This window comes from Artemia sp. Qi Xiang Cuo, chromosome 2, assembly GCF_049724085.1.
Source record: "Artemia sp. Qi Xiang Cuo chromosome 2, ASM4972408v1, whole genome shotgun sequence".
NCBI lineage: Eukaryota > Metazoa > Arthropoda > Branchiopoda > Anostraca > Artemiidae > Artemia > Artemia sp. Qi Xiang Cuo.
The window spans coordinates 70,888,678-70,911,295 of NC_142795.1; the positions used below are offsets into that span (position 1 = coordinate 70,888,678).

General features: G+C 36.2%; 2 protein-coding genes across 6 annotated transcripts in view; one reads left to right on the forward strand and one right to left on the reverse strand.

The window, feature by feature from the left end:
• Nucleotides 1–22,618, reverse strand: part of LOC148955569 (uncharacterized) — a 195,404-nt gene that overhangs the window by 121,541 nt on the left and 51,245 nt on the right. The gene's annotated exons all lie outside the window — the stretch shown is intronic.
• The window catches only part of LOC148955570 (uncharacterized), a 170,253-nt gene that overhangs the window by 5,149 nt on the left and 142,486 nt on the right, over nt 1–22,618 (forward strand). Inside the window, exons 1-3 of one of the 5 annotated variants that reach the window (XM_089102964.1) lie at nt 14,585–14,721; nt 18,855–19,154; nt 21,511–21,832. In XM_089102964.1, the coding sequence (XP_088959090.1) occupies nt 18,903–19,154; nt 21,511–21,832 (574 nt within the window). In that variant the 5' untranslated portion in view covers nt 14,585–14,721; nt 18,855–18,902. Of the gene's footprint in view, nt 1–14,584; nt 14,722–16,024; nt 16,120–18,854; nt 19,155–21,510; nt 21,833–22,618 lie in introns of those variants that run through there. The other 4 variants (XM_089102946.1, XM_089102939.1, XM_089102930.1 and 1 more) reach the window with 4 other exon arrangements.

The following is a 22,618-nucleotide window of genomic DNA, read 5'->3' on the forward strand; positions in this document are numbered from 1 at the left end:
ACTGAAAACGAATTATATTAATAATATTTTCTTTCCCAGTTCTTACAGCATTGAAAATAAAAATAAGATTAGAGTGAAATAAATTCTTGAACTGATGGATCTTTCAACAACTAAAGTCATCTAAAAACAACTAAAATATTTTCTTTTCCTGTTCTTATAGCATTGAAAATAAAAATTAAATTAGAGTGAAATAAATTCTTGAACTGATGGATCTTTCAAAAACTAATATCATTACATATAAAATATTCAATTTGATGTTGCTTATGATTTCTGAGACTGTTCAAGACGCATATAGTTTTCAGTAGTACAGTATCAAAACTGGTATCAAAGTGAAAAAAGTTTGCCCCCTTTGAAATGAGCCCCCTTTGAAGTTTATACAATTACCCCTTCTATATGAATCCCTTGTATACGCACTTCTATATGAAGTGCGTCTGGGAAAAAAATAAATGGAGTGTGGGGGGAGGCTATCTGCCCTCTGATCACTTTTTACTCTTAAAAGGTGAATTACAACTTTCCATTTCCAATCAAATGAGCCCTCAATGAAGTTTATGCAAACATCCCTTCCATAACAACCATATATGCCCCCAGAGCATAACTTACAACGCCTACCCTCGGGCCCTGGGGGGGGGCTGTGTTGGCGCCGGAGTTTTTTTATCTGAACTTTGAACTATTTTTAACAAAATGTCTATCTCAAAATTTTTATCTGATGCATTTAGGGCGTGGATGGGGAAGGGGGGTGGTTGCCCTCCAATTTTGACTCTTAAAAAGTAAACAAGAACTTTCAATTTCCAATCAAATGAACCCTCTCCAAAGTTTATGCAAGCATCTCTTCCATAAATACGATATATGCCCCAAAAATATTACTTACAACGCCTGCCTCCAGAACATGGGGGTTGTGTCAACACAGAAGTTTTTCTCATCTGACCTTTGAATTATTTTTAATGAAATGGACATTTTAAAAATTGTATCAGATAGGCTTGGGGAAAAAGGGTGTGTGTTGCTAGTTGCCCTCGGATATCTTTTGACTCTTAAAAAGTGAACTAGAACTTTCAATTTCCAACCCTCTCTGAAGTTTATATGAGCATTCCTTTCATAAGAACCATACATGCCCCCAGGACAATACTTACAACGCCTACCCCCTGGGGGTTGTGTTGACGCCAGAGTTTTTGTTATCTAATTTTTGAACAACTTTTAAAAAACTGGCTATTTCAAAATTTTTAGCGGATGGGTTTTGGGAAAAAAGGGCATAGGGGGGTGGGGCTAGTTGCCCTAAATCTCTTGACTCTTAAAAAGTGAACTAGAACTTTCAATTTCCAATCAAATGAGCCCTCTAAGAAGTTTATAAGAGCATCCCTTTCATTACAACCATACATGCCCTTAAGGTATAACTTAGAACGCCTTTTTCCAGGCCCGGGGGGGTCGGGCTGTCTTGACAGCGGAGTTTTTCTTATCCGAGCTTTGAACCTTTTTTTTTTTTTTATAACAAAATGTCTATCTCAAAATTTTCATCAGATCTGTTTGGACAAAGAAGGCATGGCTAGTTGCCCTTTGATCTCTTTTGAATATTAAAAAGCGAACTCGAACTTTGAATTTCCAGTTAAATGAGCCTCTCTGAAATTTATACGAGCATCCCTTTCATAAGAAGCATATATGCCCCAGGGCATAACTTACAACGCCTTCCCTGGGCCCTGGGGGGTTGTGTTGACACCTGAGTTTTTGTCATCTCACTTTTGAACAATTTTTAACTTAATGGCTATCTCCAATTTTCTATTGGATGCATTCAGGAAAAAGGGGGCGTGGGGGGGGGGGTTAGGTGTCCTGCAATCTCTTTTGACTCTGAAACTAGAACTTTCTAGAACTTTGACTTTTTCTGAAACTAGAACTTTGACTCTGAAAACTGAACTAGAACTTTCAATTTCCCATCAAATTAGCCCTCTCTGAAGTTTTTACGAGCATCCCTTTCATAAGAACCATAATTTCCCCCAGGGCATAACTTACAACGCCTGCCTTTGGGCCCTGAGGGGCTGTGTTGACCCCAGAGTTTTCGTTATATGGTCTTTGAACTATTTTTAAAAATGGTTATCTCAAGGTTCTTATGAGATAGGTTTGAGAAAAAAATGGTTTGGGGGGGGGGCTTGGTGCCCTCCAATCTCTTTTGAATCTATAAAAATGAACTAGAACTTTCCATTTCCAATCAAATGAGCCCTCTTTGAAGTAAATGCAAGCATCTCTCCCAAAAAAACCATATATGCCCCCAGGGCACAACTTACAACGCCTGCCCCCAGGCCCTTGGGGGTTGTGTCAACATTGGGGTTTTGTTATATGATCTTTGAACGATTTTTAACAAAATAGCTATATCAAAATTTTTATCAGATGCATTTGGGTGGGTGGGGGCTGGTTACCCTCCAATATCTTTTGATGCTTAAAAATTGAACTGGAACTTTCAATTTCCAATGAAATGAGCCCTCCCTGAAGTTTATACAAGCATTCCTTCCATAAGAACCATATATGCCCCCAGGGCATACCTTATAACCCTTGCCCTGAAGACCTTGGGAGGGAGTGTCCTGCTAAAAGATATAATTCCCAGAACTTTCAACTATGTTGAACAAAATGACTATCTCAAAATTTTGATTGGATGTGTTTGGGTAAATGGTGGGCATGAAAGGGGTCTTAGTTGCCTTCCAATCACTTTCAACTGTTAAAAAGGGCACTAGCCATTTAAATTTCCAATTGAATGAGCCCTTTTTGAAGTTTCTACAACAATGCTTTCTATAAAAACCTTATATGCCCCTAGGGCATAACTTACAACCCTTCCCTGAGGGCTCTGAGAGGGTTGTCATCCTAAGACCTAATTTCCAGAATTTTCAGCCACGTTGAACAAAATGGCTATCTCAAGATTTTGATTGGATGTGTTTGGGGAAAAGGTAGACGTGAGAGGGGGGTTAGTTGCCCTCCAATCACTTTAGACTATTAAAAAGGGTACTAGCCCTTTGAATTTCCAATCAAATGAGCCCTTTTGAAGTTTCTAAAACAAAACTTTCTATAGAAAGCTTATATGCCCCCAGGGCATAAATTACAACCCTTGCCCTGAAGGTTGTGGGGGAGTGTCCTCCTTAAAAACATAATTTCTATCTGGAAATTAACTACGCAGAACAAGATGGCTGTCTCAAAATTTTGATTGGATGTGTTTGGGGAAATGGTGGTGATGGAAGGGGTGTTTCAATCAATTTTGACCCTTAAAAAGGGCACTAGAACTCTCGATTTCGAATCAAATGAGCCCCCTTTTGAAGTTTTTACGACGACCCCCTCTATATGAAGTGCCTCTGGGGAAAAAATAAATAAATAATAAAACATTGGAATAAACATATGGCCTTTACAATAGGCAACCCTATAGTGTTGCCTCTGATAACTAAACTCTGCTAGAGTTTTGTAAGACCAAGATTGAATCAAAGCTTTTTGGCTCTGCAGTCGTCATTTATAAGAGCTTTCTTACAAGAAGACCTGAACTTGATCAAACAGTTCATGGTAACGAACTGTAAGTAAGGAGCAACCCAGCCCAATGGTAACCGAAACTCTAAAAAATGGAATTTTGATACCAATAGATAAATCGAAAGGATCAGATTTTAATGCTGATTTCAAATATATAGTTTCATCAAGTTTAGTCTTGCCCATCAAAAGTTACGCGCCTGAGAAAATTTGGCTGATTTTAGAAAAAAGAGGGAAAGACCCCCTAAAAGTTATAGAGCCTTAATGAAAATCACATCATCATAATCAGCGCATAAGAGAACCCTACTATAGATGTTTCAAGCACCTATCTACAAAAATGTGGAATTTTTGCAATTTTTTGCCAGAAGAAAGATCACGGATGCGTGTTTATTTTTATATTTTATTTCCAGGGGTAATCTTATTAAACCGGTGGTCCTAGAATATCACGGGAGGGCTCATTCGATGGTTCATTAATAGTTCTAGTGCCGTGTTAAAGTGACAACAAATGGAGGTCCACTATGCTCCCCCCCAAGCTAATTTTTTCCCAAAGTCATTTGATGAAAATTATTATATAGTCATTATGTTGAGCATGGTTGAAAATATTATAACTATGTCTTTTAGGATGACTTAATCTCCGAAGTCCCCAGGGGAGGGCTGAAAGTTATGAACTTTACCCAATGTTAACATATAGTATTGGTTATTGGGAAGTATACAGACGTTTTCAGGGGGAATTTTTGCTGGTAGGTGGGGGGGTCGGGGTTATATGGGAGGATCTTTCCATGAAGAAAGTTTTCACGGAGGAAGGGACATTGCTATGAAGGGGGCACCGGATTTCCCAGCATTATTAAAGAAAAAGATCAGAAATTAAATTAAAAAAAAACAAGTTTTTCAACTGAAAGTAAGGAGCAACATCAAAACTTAAAACGAACAGAAAATATTACGCATATGATTGGGCTCTCCGCCTAGTCAATACCTCGCTCTTTAAGCGAAAGATTTTTTAGTACTTTCATAAGAGCTGTTTATTCTAATTAACGGCCTTTGTGAATAAGGGGTCATTTTTAAAAAATTGGAACAAAATTCGAACTTTAGCGTAAAGAGCGAGGTATTGACTATGGGGCGAACCCCCTAATACGTATTAAAAATCTAGGAATATAGAAGTTCGTTACGTAAGTTATTTCGTAAGCTACGTATATTTATTACTAATAAAAACGTTCGTAAATAAAATTAAACAAGTTTCCAGGAAGCCATTTAACCAAATGAAAGTAAAATGAATATTCAAATTTTTTTTTAATTACTCATGTACGGTGAGCCAAAATCAAAACCTGTATTAATTCAAAAATGTTCAAAAATTAAATAAAAAAAACAAGTTTTTTTTTTAACTGAAAGTAAGGAACGGCGTTAAAACTTAAAACGAACGGAAATTATTTTGAATATGAAAGAGGGTGTCCCCTTCTCAACGCCTCGCTCTTTACGCTAAAGTTTAACTTTCTCACAACTCTATTTTTTTAAACAACAAAAACTTTAGCGTAAAGAGCAAGGGATTGAGGAGGGAACAGCCCCTTTCATATATGGAATAATTTCTGTTCGTTTTAACTTTTAACGTCGTTCCTTTCTTTCAGTTAAAAAAACTTGTTTTTTTTTTATTTAATTTAACTATGAGCCCATGAGTGGAATCTTGAATTTAACATTCAGAAGTGCATGTCAATGCACTTTGGGAGAATGAACATAAGGTGGCAGTACCATATGATAGGAGGGAATGATTCAAGACAATTGATTGACTCTTTGGCAGAAGGGTAAGATTTGGGAATGGTTGGGGATGAGGAACTAAAATTTAACAAACATACACAAACAGCAGTTGCCAAAGCATCTGCATTAAACTAGATTTCAAAGCGAAAACAACTATGTGAATTGTCTGTATCTCAAAAGGATTAAAGCATTAAGTGACTTTTCGTTCTGACGCAATCTGGTACTGCTTATATTTTGTGGACTGACTTAATGCATTAATTAAGGTTGATGAAAAATCAATCTAAAGGTGGATTTTTGGATATATATTCGTGATTAATGATTATAAAATATAGACATGGAAAACATCATTTGGAATGCGGTGTTAAATTTTGTTTCAAGAGCAATGCTAGCTGGAATAAAACATCAATTGATTATTAATCGCGCTGTGGAGTTTTTCTCCGGAGATAATATACTGAGTGCAAAAGAATTGATCCTACAAAAATCTGGTCTACCGGACCCCTTCCGTAAATCAGTTAAAGATGAAGAAAATGTTCTGGAGATTGTGAAATTCTTTGCCAAATCAGCTAAAAAAAAGCGTCAACTTCCTACATTTGTCATTTTTGAGCCAACCTAAGAGGTCCCTGCATGCGGAGAAGAGATAAGTGCATCCATAACTACCAAAGTAAATGATATGTCTCGTCGTTTTGAAGGCTTCATGGAACGACTAAATAAAGGTGACTTATATCTTTTTACTCGAACTAGTTTACCTACCCAACCAAATGCCCCCACAAAGCTGTCTTACTCTGTAGTTCTTACAAACCCTCCGCCACTGAAAACCCAATCGGAGCGGAAAGCGTTTATAGAATGTGTATGTGGCGAATCCCTTGATGCTTCTAAGGTTGAGCTCAGACGAGGAAAATGGGTGACGGGTAGCCTTTGCGCAGAAGGCTCCTGCAGAGAAATTGGCGCTTGGGATTAATAATCAAAACCAGGGTTCCAGTGCAAAAATCAGAACTCCCTCACACATCGGTATAGTTAAAGGGATTCCCGAGTCTCTTAGTGCTGAGGATTTACAAAGATTAATAGCCGGCTGTGAGAAAGCCGAACAATATGGGGAATCACGCACGTTCAAGCTGTATTTTTCAAGTAGAGATGCTTTTGATACAGCCGCACAAATGACGACTAAAATTGACTTCGAGCGTTTCAAAATACAAGAACTTATTTTCCTCCCGAAACGTTGTTTTATTGTCATGAAATCGGCTATATGTCGACACAATGCAAAAATACCAAGAAATACGGCCGTTGCGCACAAAATTACCACGGTGCGACGAAAGAAAGCCCGTGCTAGAACCCGATCTGCTGTTTGATTTGTCAAAGCCCCAAACACACGTGCTACCAGGTTAACTGCCCGTTAAACAAGACTTTGAAGCCAAAAAGCCAATCTGTTCGAAATGGTTGAGCCCTATATTAAAAAGAGCGTCTTGTCATGGAACGTAAAGTGTAGTCTCAGTGCAAAAATCGACGTGGTGGAACAACTTTGCCTTACTAAAGAAATCATATGCATACAGGAACATTTTCTCTCTGCTGATAATATGAAACTACTAGATATAGTGCCATCACATGTGCTCCACCTTGTAGCCGCTAAAAGGCCCGGAAAACGAGGCCGCCCCTCAGGTGGACTTTACAATAATAGATTGATATACTAACTCCGAACTGTTTGCAAAATCTGACCATTTCCTTGCAGTTAAAGTGGGCAATACTGTCATTGCTAACGTATACCTGCCGACAGACTATAGAGACGAAAATTCTGAAACGAAGTTTGCTCTAGCATGCAGAAAATTGGGTAAATGTTTGAGTAAAATCAGAGCCTCGCACCTCCATTGGGTTCTGTTGGGGGACTTTAATTGTGACCTATTGAATTCGGGTTCGATCCCTGGTGTGGTCAGTTTCTTAGTTTGGGACGCGGGTCAGTGGTGTGACCCTGTAAGCTTAGCCAGAGTCAACCCAATTCTAAATAGGTACATGGAGAAATCTGAGGAAGGTAAACAGGAAGGGTTTGAGAAAGCATAGTTTGGATGGCCACTAACCCTTCATTCCACTTCCTGGCTGAAGGACCACGAAACGGAGATCAGCACCGCCGGTTTGGACCTTAAGGGTCTAGTGCCGCATCCTTCCTTTTTTATTGAAAAGTGATAATCCACGTACGGCTCTGCTTCTTAGCCTGATTCCAAATGAAAGTGCTCTCTTACCAAAATCCGCCGATTTCACATATATACACCCCTCAGGATCAGTGTCAAACCTTGATCATGTGCTTGTTTCCGGTAGTATTGTCAGTCGTGCAGTAAGTGTAATGGTTCGTTTACACATTGCGGAAATTCATGCAGATTTAGCAATCCGTGCGGAAATTCCGTCCGTTTTCGTGCTAGAAAAAATCTCTAGCTTTCCGCAACATTTTGGTCTAATCAGGACGGAATCTTGGCAAGATTTTTAAATGAATAAAACCATGAGTATGGATTATCAAAAACTACACGACCTTATAACTTTGGTTCAAGGCTACCCCAGCTTCTATGATCCTGCGCACCCATGCTATAAGAAAACTAAAAAAAATGGTGTCATTTGGCTCTCTATTGCTCAACAGACTTCAGAAGAGGGTAAGAACATAGGTCATGCTGTTGTGATAATTCGAAATCTTTGCCTTAAAACGCAGCGTTATTTTAGCCATAGTTCGAACAGAAACGGACGGATTTCCGCATGGATTTCCGCAATGTGTAAACGAACTATAAGCATACTTAATGATTATGTAGTATCTGACCATTTGCCATTGTCTTTCAGTATTAGGTTATGGCTCCATTTAACCATGCACGGGTGATCCAAGATTGTAAGTGGCGTAATGTGGTAGAATGGAATAAGATTGATATACCCCAGTACCAGCATTGTATTGATAATATTCCCGCAAAGATTAAAATACCATTTGAGCTTCTCCAGAATTAGGTTCCGTCTTCAATTAATGAAAATATTATTAAGTTAAATATATATGCGTCATTTATTTCACATGCTTTATTACAAGCAGAAAAGCAGTTTGTCCCTCGCACTAAAGTATGAGTCGAATGTTAAGTAAAGGGCTGGTCCCAGAATTCTTTACTTGCTGATGCTTGTAATATGGCCGAATTTTAGCTAAGCACCAGGATAGACTGTGGCTCTCCCAGACCTCGTGTTATAAATCAGATCAGTTTATCCACCAAACACCGTTTTTCAAAAGAGCTAGAGAAAAATTGAGATACTATTTGTTCCAATTTTTCTACAAAGATGATTAACAGCTTATGACTTTTGTGCAAAAAATTAACACATAAACAAAAACCAAAACCAAACCAGTCATTTTATATTCCTTCCAAACTATGGGAACATCATCTCTCCAGATAGTTTTTAGAACCAGACCCACTAATAGAAAATCCCTCCAAAGTTACACTCGAAAAGATACTTTCGATAGGGGACAAATCAATGTTTACTGTATCAGTCTTGGATGTTTATAATATAATTCATAAAATTGAGAAACCTTTTTCAAGAGGTACAGATCACGTTTGCGCCAAACACCTCCTATATGGAACCCCTTTTCTTTTTTTCCCACCTGGCCCTACTTTTCCCAATGTTGTTCACAAAAAGAATTGTTCCTTCCTCGTTTACAACTGCCCGATTCACTCCTCTCCTTAAAAAAATAAACCCTAAAATGAATGTTCACCGCACTGGCCAATAACGGTAACTAAAACTTACTGCAAAATTTTTTAAAATTTGATAATGCCTGAGCTGGTTGATAACTGTTATATGCCCACACACCAATTTGGGTTCCAGAAAGGAATAAGGTGCGCTCATGCATTGACGGCACTGTCGTCGGTCTTGATTGATGCTGATAAATCTGGAGAGCCGCTTATTCTAGGGAGCCACGATGTCAGCCGTGCCTTTGATTCGATAATTCACGCGCATATCCTCACTGAATTGTATAAACGCGAGGTCAGTAACAGTATTATTCGTGCTTTGTATGATATGTATAATGATTTAACTGTCATTGTTAATCTGCCTGATGGAATAATTACAAAGATAACCATAGCAGTTCGTCGCGGAGTAGGATAAGACGTTCTTACATCCCCAACTGCGTTTAACAACTGTATTCTCGACGCACAATCTCAAGCAGTTTCTTCCTGTATTTTAGAAGGGATAGATGTGTCTCTTATTGCTTATGCGGACGATGTCTTTAATCCCAGCCGAACGGTACTGGCGTTTGAGAAGAATTTTTCCATTTCGAGTCGAGAGTATTCAAAAAAAAATCTTAAATTTAACGCTGAAAAGTCAGAAGTGGTACTATTCAACTGGGGCCCAGTTCCCCAAAGATTTAATGTTGATCTTAATGGAGTATTGGTTGCTCCTAAATTGGAAATGAATTATCTTGGCCTCCCAATCGGTAACTCCCTTAAAGCAACTAAAAAGCTTCTCATTCGCCATTTCCAGCGCCGGACGTCCAGTGTCTACGGTGGCATAGTTTCCAATAAACTTCCTTTTAATCACCAGCTGCTAGCTAAATTATATAACTCATATGCCCTCCCAAATTTTTTATACCTTGCACCTTTTTGGCGTACCTTTTCGGCAACGGAATCAACTCCGACGAATTTATTACCGGTATGCTAAATATCTGCTAAATATATGCTAAGTGATTACTCATTGTAACAATCTTCCTCATACTACTGTCATTACTCCCTCTGTAGACACCTTTAAGATTGCTGTTGACAAGAGTTGGTCCACCAAACCATTGAAGACAGAGTGGTATGCAGTTAAGTCAATGGCTCCCCATTATCACTAACCAGCAACTCTGCAGAAGCTTTTCCTTATTTTGCTGGACAATGCGATTTAAGGTAATTAGAGTTTGAATCGTTTTTTGTTACACTGATCAATAAAATAGACTAGATGTCTCTTGAATCTCTCAAAAGGCCAATGAAAAAATGCATAGATGGGCTCAAATACAAAAGTATGAAAACTGACTGGAGACGGAACTGTTTCTTCTCTATCTGCATCATAAGCCCCTGGAATGGTCAAAGCAAGACAACTTTGAGTTCACCAACCATTGACAGCTTCAAAGCCAGTCTCAACAAAGACTGGGTGTCTAAATCATGGCTCATTCAATGAGATGCAGCAGATATACTACAGCATTATCATCACTGACTGGTGTAAACTGGAATTTTCCATATTGCTAGATAGTGTGATTTTAAGATTAGATGAATTTGCAGCATGTTTCCATCCACTATTGTCGACATTTAAAAACCATTTTCAATAAAATTCTTATCCAACAATTGTATAGTAGTCACTTAGGCTGAATTTTTGTTTACAGGTTAAGAATACAAGAAACCTATCAAACAGTTCGTGGTAACGAACTGTAAGTGAGGAGCGACCCAGCTCAATGGAAACCGAAACTCTAAAAAACGGAATTTTGATACCAATAAATACATCAAAAGAATCAGATTTTAATTCTGATTTCAAATATATAAGTTTCATTGTGTTCCATCTTACTTATTAAAAGTTACGCGCCTTAGAAAATTTGTATGATTCTCAAAAAAAGGGGGAAATACCGCCTAAAAGCTATAGAACCTTAATGAAAATCACACCATCATATTCAGCGTATTAGAAAACCCTGCTTTACAGGTTTCAAGCTCCTATCTACAAAAATGTGGAATTTTCCATTTTTTGCCACAATAAAGATCACGGATTCGTGTTTATTTGTTTTTTTTTTTTTTTTTTCTTTTCCCCAGGGGTGATATTATCGACCCAGTGGTCATAGAATATCTCGGAAGGGCTCATTCGAACGGAAATCAAAATTTCTAATGCCCTTTTTAAGTGACCAAAAAAATGGAGGGTAACTAAGCCCCCTGCCACGCTCATTTCTTCCCAAACTCACCCGATCAAAATTTTGAGATTGCCACTTTGTTCATCATGGTCGAAAATATTATAACTATGTCTTTTAGGATGACTTAATACCTCGAAGCCCCCAGGAGGAGGGCTGAAAGTTATGAACTTTACTCAATGTTAACATATAGTATTGGTTATTGGGACCCGTCTAAATGGTAACTGAAACTCTAGAAAACGGTATTTTGATACAAATAGATACATCAAAAGAATCGAATTTCAATGCTGATTTCAAATATATAAATTTCATAAAGTTTAATCCTACCCATCAAAAGTTACGTGCCCGATACAATTTGGCTGATGTTCGAAAAAAGGGAGAAAGACCCCCTAAAAGTTATAGAACCTTAATGAAAATCACACCATCATATTCCGCGTATCAGAGAACCTACTGTAGAGGTTTCAAGGTCCTATCTACAAAAATGTGGAATTTTTTGCCAGAAGAAAGATCACAGGTGCGTGTTTATTTGTTTTTTTCCCCCAGGGATGATCGTATCGACCCACTGGTCCTAGAATATCGTGGGAGGGCTCATTGGAATGGAAATTAAAAGTTCTAGTGCCTTTTTAAAGTGACCAAAAAAAACGGAGTGCGACTAGGCCCCCTCCCACGCTCATTTTTTTCCCAGTCACCTGATTAAAATTTTGAGATAGCCATCTTTTTCAGCATGTTCGAAAATGTTTTAAGTATGTCTTTTAGGATGACTTAATCCCCCGAAGTTCCCGGGAGGAGGGTTGAAAGTTATGAACTTTACCCAATGTTAACATATAGTATTGGTTATTGGGAAGTATACAGTACAGACGTTTTCTGGGGAGATTTTTCCTGGTAGTGGGGGGGGGGTGTCGGGGGTTATGTGGGATGATCTTTCTATGAAGGAACTTTTAATGGGGGAAGGGACATTGCTATGAAGGGAACGCCGGACTTCCCAGTATTATTTAAAAAAAGATCAGAAATTAAATATAAGAAAGTTTTTCAACTGCAACAGCAGCAACATCAAAACTTAAAACGAACAGAAAATATTACATATATGATTGGGTTCACCCCTAGTCAATACCTCGCTCTTTAAGCCAGAGATTTTTTAGTACTTTCATAAGAGCTATTTATTCTAATTAACGGCCTTTGTGATTAAGCGGTCATTTTTAAAGAATTGGAACAAAATTCAAACTCTCGATTAAAGAGCAAGGTATTGACTAGGGGGCGAACCCCCTAATATACGTATTAAAAATATATGAATATAGAAGTTCGTTACGTAAATTAATTCGTAAGTTACGTATATTTATTACTAATAAAAAGGTTCGTAAATAAAATGAAACAAGTTTCGAGAAAGCCATTTAAGCAAATAAAAGTAAATTAATATAAAAATTTTGTTTTAATTATTCATGTACTGTGAGCCAAGATCAAAACCTGCATTTATTCAAAAACGTTCAAAAATTAAATAAAAAAAACAAGTTTTTTTAACTGAAAGTAAGGGGCGACATTAAACCTTAAAACGAACAGAAATTATTCTGTATATGAAAGGGCTGTCCCCTCCTCAACGCCTTGCTCTTTTCGCTAATGTTTGACTTTCTCACATCTCTTTTTTTTTTAAACAATAAAAAACTTTAGCGTAAAGCGCGAGGCGTTGAGGAGGGGACAGCCCCTTTCATATACGGAATAATTTCTGTTCATTTTAAGTTTTAATGTCGCTCCTTACTTTCAGTTAAAAAAACTTGTTTTTTTTATTTAATTAATAAAGAAGCCATGATGCATTACTTGAAAAAAGACAACAGGTAAAAATATTACTTAAAGGTATATCTGGGATCATCCATGGTTAGAGGGGAGCCAATTAGTACGTTATTAGAAAGCAACCATGGCATTTGGAAAGAGCATAAAATAAGGAAACTAATAGTAATACTTAATTTTATTACCATGTTTCCTTTAGAATTGGTCATACACTAGAAATTTACTAGAAGCTCTTAAAATATTCAAAATCCTTAAAAACAATGATAGGCCTGTGATTCAGGTATCTAATAATCACTGACGCTATAAATTCCCTCCCCCCTTAATAGGGTCAGAGGTAACCAAAGGCCCTGTAAAATAATTTGTTGATTTTGTGGGTTTATCATTTTTTTTGCTTATTTCTCATCAACAATTAGTTCATAATACCACATAAAGCCAGTTTGAAAAGAGGCAATACAATCAGCAAAGTTTCGTGTATAGCCTATGATTATATCTGGCTCTTTTAGGGAAGGGGTTGGAAAGAAATTGTAATTGTACAAGTTGTGAATGTTTGAATTGAAATTGAATCAAGTCAACTTATCAACTTTGTCACAATTGAAAAAAATACATGCAAGAGTAGAATGGACTTTTCCTTAGTTTGAGGGTTTTTTGACTTGTTATTCTTCGTCTACAGTCCAAATTGAAATTATATCTTTACCAGAAGGACTATATTTTGTTCATTACTCACTGGCATCTAACAATTTACCATAACTGTGTAATATGTCCATTTGGTTATGATCTCTTAAAAAACCAGCAATTTGAATTAAAAAAAAAAAAAAAAAAAAAAAACAAGAGAAAACAAATAAGAAAAGGACAAAATCAAAACAAGGGTGATTTTCTGCTAGTGAAAATCACTTCCATTATGATTTTGTCTTCTCTTCATTTGTGTTTGTTTGTTTTTTAAATTTTATGCTGTTCTTCATTTATAGCCAGTGTGGTTTAGGAACAAATTTAAGTAAGATGAAGGAACAAATACTGATGGTAAAAGCTGCTTTCTGAGACTACAACAAAACTATCCTGCAAATCCGTCACTGATATCAATCCTACTATTGTTTTCATATATATTTAAGAAAGTTGTGCATGGACGAGTACATGGATGTCTTGAGTGTCTAGGCCTGCTATGCAACACTCAGTTTGAGTTGATAAAGGTGACTCAACAAGTAATGCAGTGTATCATTTGGCTGATAATATCAATATTGCACTTGAGACTGAAAAGATACTATTAATAATTTTTATCAATTTTTAAAAGGCTTTCGAGACGGTTGGTTTTGATTTGTCGATGTGTAGACTTGTTGATTTTGATATTAGGGATAGTAATCCTCAGTTGTATCAATCCTTCTTGAATGTAATGTCAATGTTGGTTGTGATTAATGACACTATGAGGGATTCATCCCCCGTAAATTAGTGTTGGATAAATTTCTTTGAGTTGTTAATTGCAAGAGAGGTGTCTAATAGCAGAAGATGAGAAGATCAGGGAGGGGTGTGTTTGTTTTGAAACTAAGTTGAGACTGACAGTAACATTTCCTTCCTTATGTATCTATGTGTTGTTTGGCTGTTTTAGTACCTCTTTGTAGGGAGGAAATTGAAGATCCTGAATCAGCCCCTGAATATCAGTACACCTCTAGACTCCTTGAACATTAGCCTAGTCTGCTATATCTCAGCATACCTTTGGACTTGTTCAAAATCAGCTTAAACAAAATTCCCATTTCAGTCGCCTAATTCTCTCTAACACCTAACCTCTCTCAGATGATCCTGTCGATGTTACCACCTGAAGCACGCTACTATTGAAGAACATAAAGTCAGGGTGGAAGGTTAGTAAATGCAAACAATAAGGTGTAAAATCTGTTTCCAATTAAAATTCCTCGAAATTGAATGAAGAAACCCTTTCATGGATTGGATCAGCACTATTTATTGAAAGGTATTTCCTGGAAAAGTTGTTAGATATTTACTAGTTAGTAAGGTAACTTCAGTTTCACCTTGGGAGGCCACCACTTAAATCAAGGTAGGGCCAAATTTTCAGGGTGGCTGGGATATGGCCAGAAAATTGTTCAAGGGGTTCAGCCACTCCTGACCCAAAAAGTGAATACTGCCAATTCAAAATGTATGCCGTCACTATAAGGCGACTATAAAAAATCTTTTCCCAAAATTAACTCTTGTTGGGCACTGAAAATTGATAATTGCTCATGATATAACTCGGAAAAAATAAAGAAAAGCTTCAATGGGAAATATATTAGTTTCAGCAGCAGACTAATAATTTAAGCGTTAAGCTAGAGGCACTTGAAATTGCGTTTCTATTTCATTAGGCCATAGAAATCTAGGACCTTTTCACAACTTTCTAGGACGCTGAGGCAAGATCACTAAATCTGTGATTGCCCTGGATTTGTCAGAACCTATGGTCCACATGCACATTTTATAACTTTAAACCTCTGTTTTAGGAGAAAAGATACCCCCCTTCCCAATGAAAAATTCAATTTTTTTAAATAATACATTTCTGATTGTCATGTAGAGCGAGTATGTTTGATATAGCATTAGAACTGTGCCTTTTGTATGTCAAGTGTCTTTCTCACATATTTTTGCTCTTATTTGTATCTCTTATTCCTTAGCTCTGTGTTGTAACTACACTAGTACCAGTCATTGAAAAAAAAAAAAAAATCTGATAAAAAGGTGCCAAAGGTTGATACATTGCAAAAGAGCCATGCGTCATGTGTTTCAACCTTAATATGATGTTTTTAAGCTCGAGGGGAATTTTAGTTAAGTTTGTTGATAATATATCTTGACTTGTGCAAAATTGCCATAAGTAAAAATTGCATCTGTTTAGCTGAGTGTAAGTGCCAGAAATTCTTGGAGGGGGGAGACAAAAAACTACACAAACGAAATTATTCCCTGTTTGACATGCATTTTGTATGATGTATTTGAGCTTTAACAAAATTTAGCTTGACCTATACTCCTTCATATTGTATCTCATAGTATTCTTTCAGGCTTTTCAGGCCACATAAATAAAAAAAATTATTACCTGTTTATGCATAAAACATGTTTCTCTTGAAAAAAAAAACAATTATGAAACATATCCTAAATGGGTTGGTTTTGCAAGCAATTGAAATTTAGTGTTTTTGTAGGTCAAACATTATGAACCAGGCTGGAGCAAGAGAAAATAGGCCATGTTTGGTAAAGAATTGCTTAGGACTATAATTATAAAGGTGATCCACGTGGTAACTAAATTTGTACATTATATTTGCACACAGTTCTCTAAGAGCTATCCATGTACCCTTCCTCCCGTCCAGAGAGAATTTCGAAATGAGGACTCGATAAAAAAATCCTTGCAAAGTGTTGATTATAAAGAGGTTTAGCCTTATCAAGGTAAATAACGCCCTGTATAAGCAAATTGAATGCTTGCCAAATTATTTAAAATAAAAAAAGCTTTTTTAATTATTTAATAAAAAATACAGAAGACACCCAAAAAGTGAAACTAGGTTAATCCTAATGAAATGTACCAAAATAAGATGAAAATATAATACTTTATTAACAAAATTATGAGAACTACAGCAGAAAATTATGGAAATCAGGTTGCCCAGAATGCATAATATTAAATACCTGACCTAGCATAACCTAACCTAACCAAAATACTACCAACTCTATATATCAAATATTTAATTAAAATATACCTACAACGTAGTTTTTCCACTGAACCTAAGCTAATTGTCTCCGAATACAGATAGCTAAACCGGTTTTGTCAGATCCTACAGAGCGAAATTCTTGAGTGTGTTATGAATAATTAACAAGTATCGCTTTTGGAATATTGGAACCTACTCAATCCCTCTGAAAATCTTCTCAATTTCCCCGAAGGTGAGGAGTTTTTGCACCTAAAAATCATCATCACTATATAGTCATATACTACAACATTGAATCATTATAATCAGGCTAAACCTAGTTTTGGAGAGGAAGTTTATTTTAAATTCAATTTACCGGCTATGATTTTATGTCGATGGATTCAGCTTAGCGCGAATTGCCTTCCAATCCAGAGCAGGTAAAAAGTGTTCGACAAAAAGATAGTTGATTCTAAAGGGTGGTATGTGTGTACTCTTTGTAAAGATGAGGACGAAGATTTGGACCATTTTCTCGGAAGTGCCCGGTGCTCTCTGATTTAAGGGAAAAATACTTACTTGGGATTGTTTTGCTGCTTCCTGGTATTTTACGAAGTAGTAATCCAACCACAATATTTCATGTTGGTGTGTACATAGATAAAAGCTTAGAAAGAAGGAAAAGTTTATACAATTAATTATTAACTATTATATGGAATTACAATAATTTTCTCGCTAAATTACCATTAGGTATTTTTTCGCTATGTATTATGTTTCTGTGTGCTTTGTAATTTGTTCTGTTGGTGATTTTTTTTATCTTGGGCTTTTGAAATACGAGATCTATATCTATATAGTCATGGGTGAACGCAGATCTGACCCTTATAGGGGGTTCTAGAGGAATGGGATCTAAATTGGAACAGGGTATAATGTATCAGTCACATTTCCTAGTGGAGGGTCCTTTGAGATAGCTTTTGGGATCCTCTATTGTAAGAGGATCTCCTTTAACTTACCCAAAGATTTGTTCAAACGACCCTTCCAGGAAATTCTGAAAAACTTCAGCTTGAAAATACATTTAATTCGTTTTTTGCCCCTCCCTTTCCATACCAAGTCCTCAGATTCCCTCAACCTTAAGGTTTTCTTGAACACACCAATGTGTGTAATGCTGAAATTTTGTTGAACAGTTTTTAATGTAAAATAGAGTAACAAATCTAAATACAGGCAAGTTTTTCTTTTACTACAGTACATTATAATTAATTTTAAAGTTGATGGAATTGCTTCATATTTGAACTGGTCAAGCATACTTGAAGGATGTTAACAAGAATTGTTTGTAATATCTCTAATATTAGTAGCTTGGATAGGCAACAAAAAGTACTTGAAATTCATTTAAATTCTTAGTAGACTCATTGCATAGTTTTTTTTTATCATCTTTAATGTGAAGTTAAATTATATTTTTTTTGTGTTTTGTGCTTGCTAGCTGCTGTATTAGAAAATAAAGGCGTTTATTTTAAAAATCCTAGTTTTATGTTCATGGAAACTGCACCTTTTCAACTTGTTTTATGCATTGAAGCAACTTTCTCCACTCTCAGTTTGATAAAGAGTAAAGATTTAGATAATTTAGATAATAATTTCTAAAACTGCAGTAATGGAATTGAAAACAAGAGGAATTAAGGGAACCCCCTTCCAGCACTCATCCAACATACAGGGCAATTTTAACAAGCTTTTCTGTTTATTCGTAAAATTTTGGAAATTTGATCTAGCTAGCACAAATTCAAGCCAATTATAATTTTTCATATAACTTTTCAAGCCAACCAGAAATTTCCATGATAATTTTTTTGGCCCAAATTACTACTAGCTAAATCTCAATATTAGCAAATTCTCACTGTGAACGTGCCTTTAGGAAATGGTTTATGGCAATTATCTCAAAAGTAAGAAAATTTCATTTGCGACCTTCAGGCCTATAGTTTTCCCGATTTCAGAACAGAAGAACTCAAGGAAAATTTCCCCAGTTTTAGTCGCGCAGTTCTCCGGGTAGTTTCCGGAGAAGCGTTGTGCCATTTGACGAGACTTAAAAAATGGCAATTAATTTTAGAATTGAACTGCCTAAAAATAAATTGCCTGTAAAATAACATCTTTTCTTCAAGTCCTTTCAAGACCTTTTTCAAATTAATTCACTATTTTCGTTCGTATTATATCGATAGCGTATTTTCGAACAGAATAGGAGGGAAATTTTGCTAATGTTGCCTCAAGGGACTTCTACTTAAAAAAAAAATCTGTTATGCTCCACTTATGAAATTTTTGGCTCTGCATATCTATATTGAGACAACGCAATTTTATATCTATACAGTCCTAAACTTAAGTCTTTAAAGGTTGCTACAAAGTCATCTTTAATTGGAAAGGAAAGATCAGTTACAGCTATGCCAAGAAAAGCTACTAAAAAATTAACAAAAACTACTGAAGCAGATGGGGAAAATGACGAGGAAGTATTATTGACTAAAGAACACCATGTAACTCGAAATGCAAGAAAAAGAAGAACTGTTACTGTAGATGTGAAAGAAAATTTTGATGTGGATGTTCAACCAAAAGCAGAAGTTGTTCATAGTCAAACTGTTAACAAAGTAGGAGAACATGTTCCAGCTAAGAAAACAAGAAAGAAGAATGTAAAAGAGGTTTGATTTTAAGAATAATTGTGTTAGGTTCCTGAAAAAACAAACATATATCAGGATTCTAATTTGTTTATTTGCTTATGTATGGGTGGAAACTTTGGGGGTACATATAACCAAGGTTGCTATTGTAAGTAACTGAATAGATTTGAAAGGAATCTGTAGTTAAAAAATTGCACTACCCAGTAGAGTCCATCCCCCTCCACCTAAGAAACAAGTCAACATACACAGTTGTAAATGTGACAAAACCTCTTTTTTTAAAGTCAGAAATTAATTCCTTCTCAATTTTGTCTTTTAAGTGCATTTTTTGTTTATATTTTGTTAAATGGTAGATATAATGTAGCCTAAAGAGCTATTTGATAGGATATTGCTTAACCTTAGTAATAGTGTATAAATGGCTTTGAAGCAGTAAAAGATCTATGAATGAACAAATAGGGTTTCTGGTACATGTAGTACAAGTAAATATAGTGTATAAATTTAATACAAATCCTTCTTCCGTGTCTAAATCACTTTTTTTACAAAACGAGCTAGTGACCGAGGATACTCAGATGATGGATTTTGTTTGCCTGAAGTTTGATATTTAATTATTCATTGGCATATACTACTAGGCTACTACCTCTAACACCTCGTTGCAGCACCAAGCTGCATGAGGCCAACACAGCTACGCACATCTATTCAGAGCCTCTCTCTTTACACCCACCCTAGTAATTCGAATTCTCTTTAAATCATTCCTTACGACCTCCCCATTCCATTAGAGGAAGACCTGTTTTTCGTTTGGCCTTAGATGGATGGCCGAAAAAGAGGATCTGGCATTTGGCATTGGCATTTGCATCTGTTTGGAACACCGTATTATTTCAACTAACCTTGGTTAAATAAATAAAAAAAATCTCTTCTTGATCTGGTTGAGCCTTTTTGGAATTCTAGACTCAAGTGTGAACTGTTTTTTAAGGCCGCTTTGAGAGAAGAAAATCGTCATTCATTGCCCTGTGATACAAAACCTCATATACTTTGTTTCTCATCTCCTTGAAAAAGGTGTAAAATCAGCAAAAATATTCAAAATTTTCCAGTTCGAGTTCCGTGTCGTAAAAAGGGATACAGTTGTATCACCTTTCCATGGTTTCATAATCCTAGTATCATATCAAGGCTTGGAAAAGATCACGCAGGAGCTCGACTTTCTCTGGGCTCGCTATCATACAAAATCTTAGAGTCGGCCTACTTTTATATTTATTTAGGCCTACATAAATATAAACAAAGAACTTGCATTCAGCCTACTTTTAAGTTTATGTTATTTGAAAGTATTTTTTTTCACGCCAAGTAGATTTATGTGTTCGAAATTAAAGAAAAAACTCTGGAGAAAAAAAAGTGAAACATGAAACTGAACCAATGTTATTTTTTTTCCAACTAAAATGACTGGTGCCAAATGAGTCTAGCGTGCTTTACGTCTTTTATTAGCTGTTTTACGCCATGGTGAAATGGGTTTCAAATATCATAAATAGTATAGCGTATGATTTGTAACTGTGATCTATTTTGGTTTGTACAAGTATCCAGAATCAAGGGATCCTATGATTTAAAATTTTTTCACATGCACAAAATGTTCTAAATATAAAAGTTTCTAAAACGTATTTTAATAACGTCATTGTTCCCTCAAGTTGAATAGGCTTTGAACTAAAAAAAGGATCACAGTGATATGATCCTTGTTCAATCTTGAAAAAACAGAACTTGTTAGAATAATCTCCAAAGTAATGGTTTGTACCAAGGAAGAAAAACCTGACGTGGAAAAAAGTTATTACTAAAAGATCATTCTCTGTCTTCCCTCAAGATCTAAACCTCTTCTGTCTTCTTGTCAGCCTTTGATATGGTACCATTTTAGTGTTGTAGACTTTAAGGCTTTGTATCCAATAGTTCTCTTAATTTTGTACAATTCGTGTCACCCTAATGAAGGCGATAAAAAAAAACAGACCTAGAAAAAAACCTCTCACTCCAAACATAGAAAAAAATCTTAATTTCCAATAAAACATCACGCTTACAAAGACAAGAGTGGCTGGTATTTCGCCCCCCTCCTTCCCCGATCCCGGGATTGGGGGGTTGCAACCCAGGCTAACTTCTCTCGTTAGGTCTGATTATACCGATTTATACCTCACACAGGACAGTATTGGTGAATAATCTCTGTCACGGTTATCCAAATACCGCTAATAAAATTTTGAGAGAAATATATTACGATCAATGAGAACTGGAGTATTTAGAATAAATAATTCCATTTTTAAGCCTCAGGCACCTTCGTGAAAATCTTCTGATATTCCCTTAGAAATATCGACTGCATGCATCTGTGCTTGCAATTAAAGGACATGTTGTATCTTTTAAGGTTTCTCAAACCGAAATTAGAGATGATTCAACGAAAATTGTAAAAAAAGGGAAGAATGTGTTAAAAAAGGAAGAGTTAGACGAGGAAAAAGTAAAAGTGGAAACCGAACTTGAAAAAACCCCAGAAAAGAAATTGAAGAAGAGAAAAGTAACAAAAGCTCAACTTCACCAAGATGTTGTTAGGAAATTAGACAAGGTCATGTATAAACAAGATTACAAGTTTCCAATGCAATATATTCCAAGGTCAAAGGTCATCAACGGATTCAATGGATCAGTCAGCTCTACTGGACAAATGTTTGTCGGCGCCCATGTTTCAGCGCAAGGTAAATGGAAAATAATCTTGTTTAACATCTATTATATTCTTTTTAGGGATAATATCTCATGTGTATAGGCTAGGAACCAAAGAAAACTGAAACGGGACCACAGAAACTGAATATGCGTGGATTGCTGGATTTTTAACATGGATGGAATGGCAACTGAAAACCACTAGCACTACTCACGGTATAGCGTTAACCAGGCGTGGAAAAAAAAAACGCCGTAGCAAAGTAGCATGCTACTTGGCAGTTTTCAAATTTTTTGGCAGATTTTATCTGAAAATACCATTTTTACGCACAAAAATACTGTTGCTCAAAGAAGAGCTGTCAAAACTCAAGTTGCGCTGCTAAAGTTTTGGCAGTTCCTAGAATTTTGCCGAGTTCACCACTGGCAGGTTTAGAACATTTTGCATACCTGTTTGACCAGTTGAAGTAATAACTTGAAAGGGTCAAAACAAAAGGCCACAATTTTGTTGAAGAATGCTGCTAAGAGTAGAGACTAAAATTTAAGACACATAGAGAGCTTTAGGATTTTCATACGTTACATTAGATGCTGTATTTCTTTTGTTATAGACGGGTTTGAACTACCATTCTAATCTGTTTATTGTACTTTTTGTTAGGAAACATGGAGAAAGAGTTTGAAAAAAAAGCATTACCTGCTTAGGAAAAATAGGACATCTCAAGTAACACAGATTTTCCGTAATTTCTTAAATTTTTATTTCTTTTTCCGATCCTCATTTCTGTGACCGGAGGATACATAACAGTGATGACAGCCGAAGCGCTTGGGAACAAAAC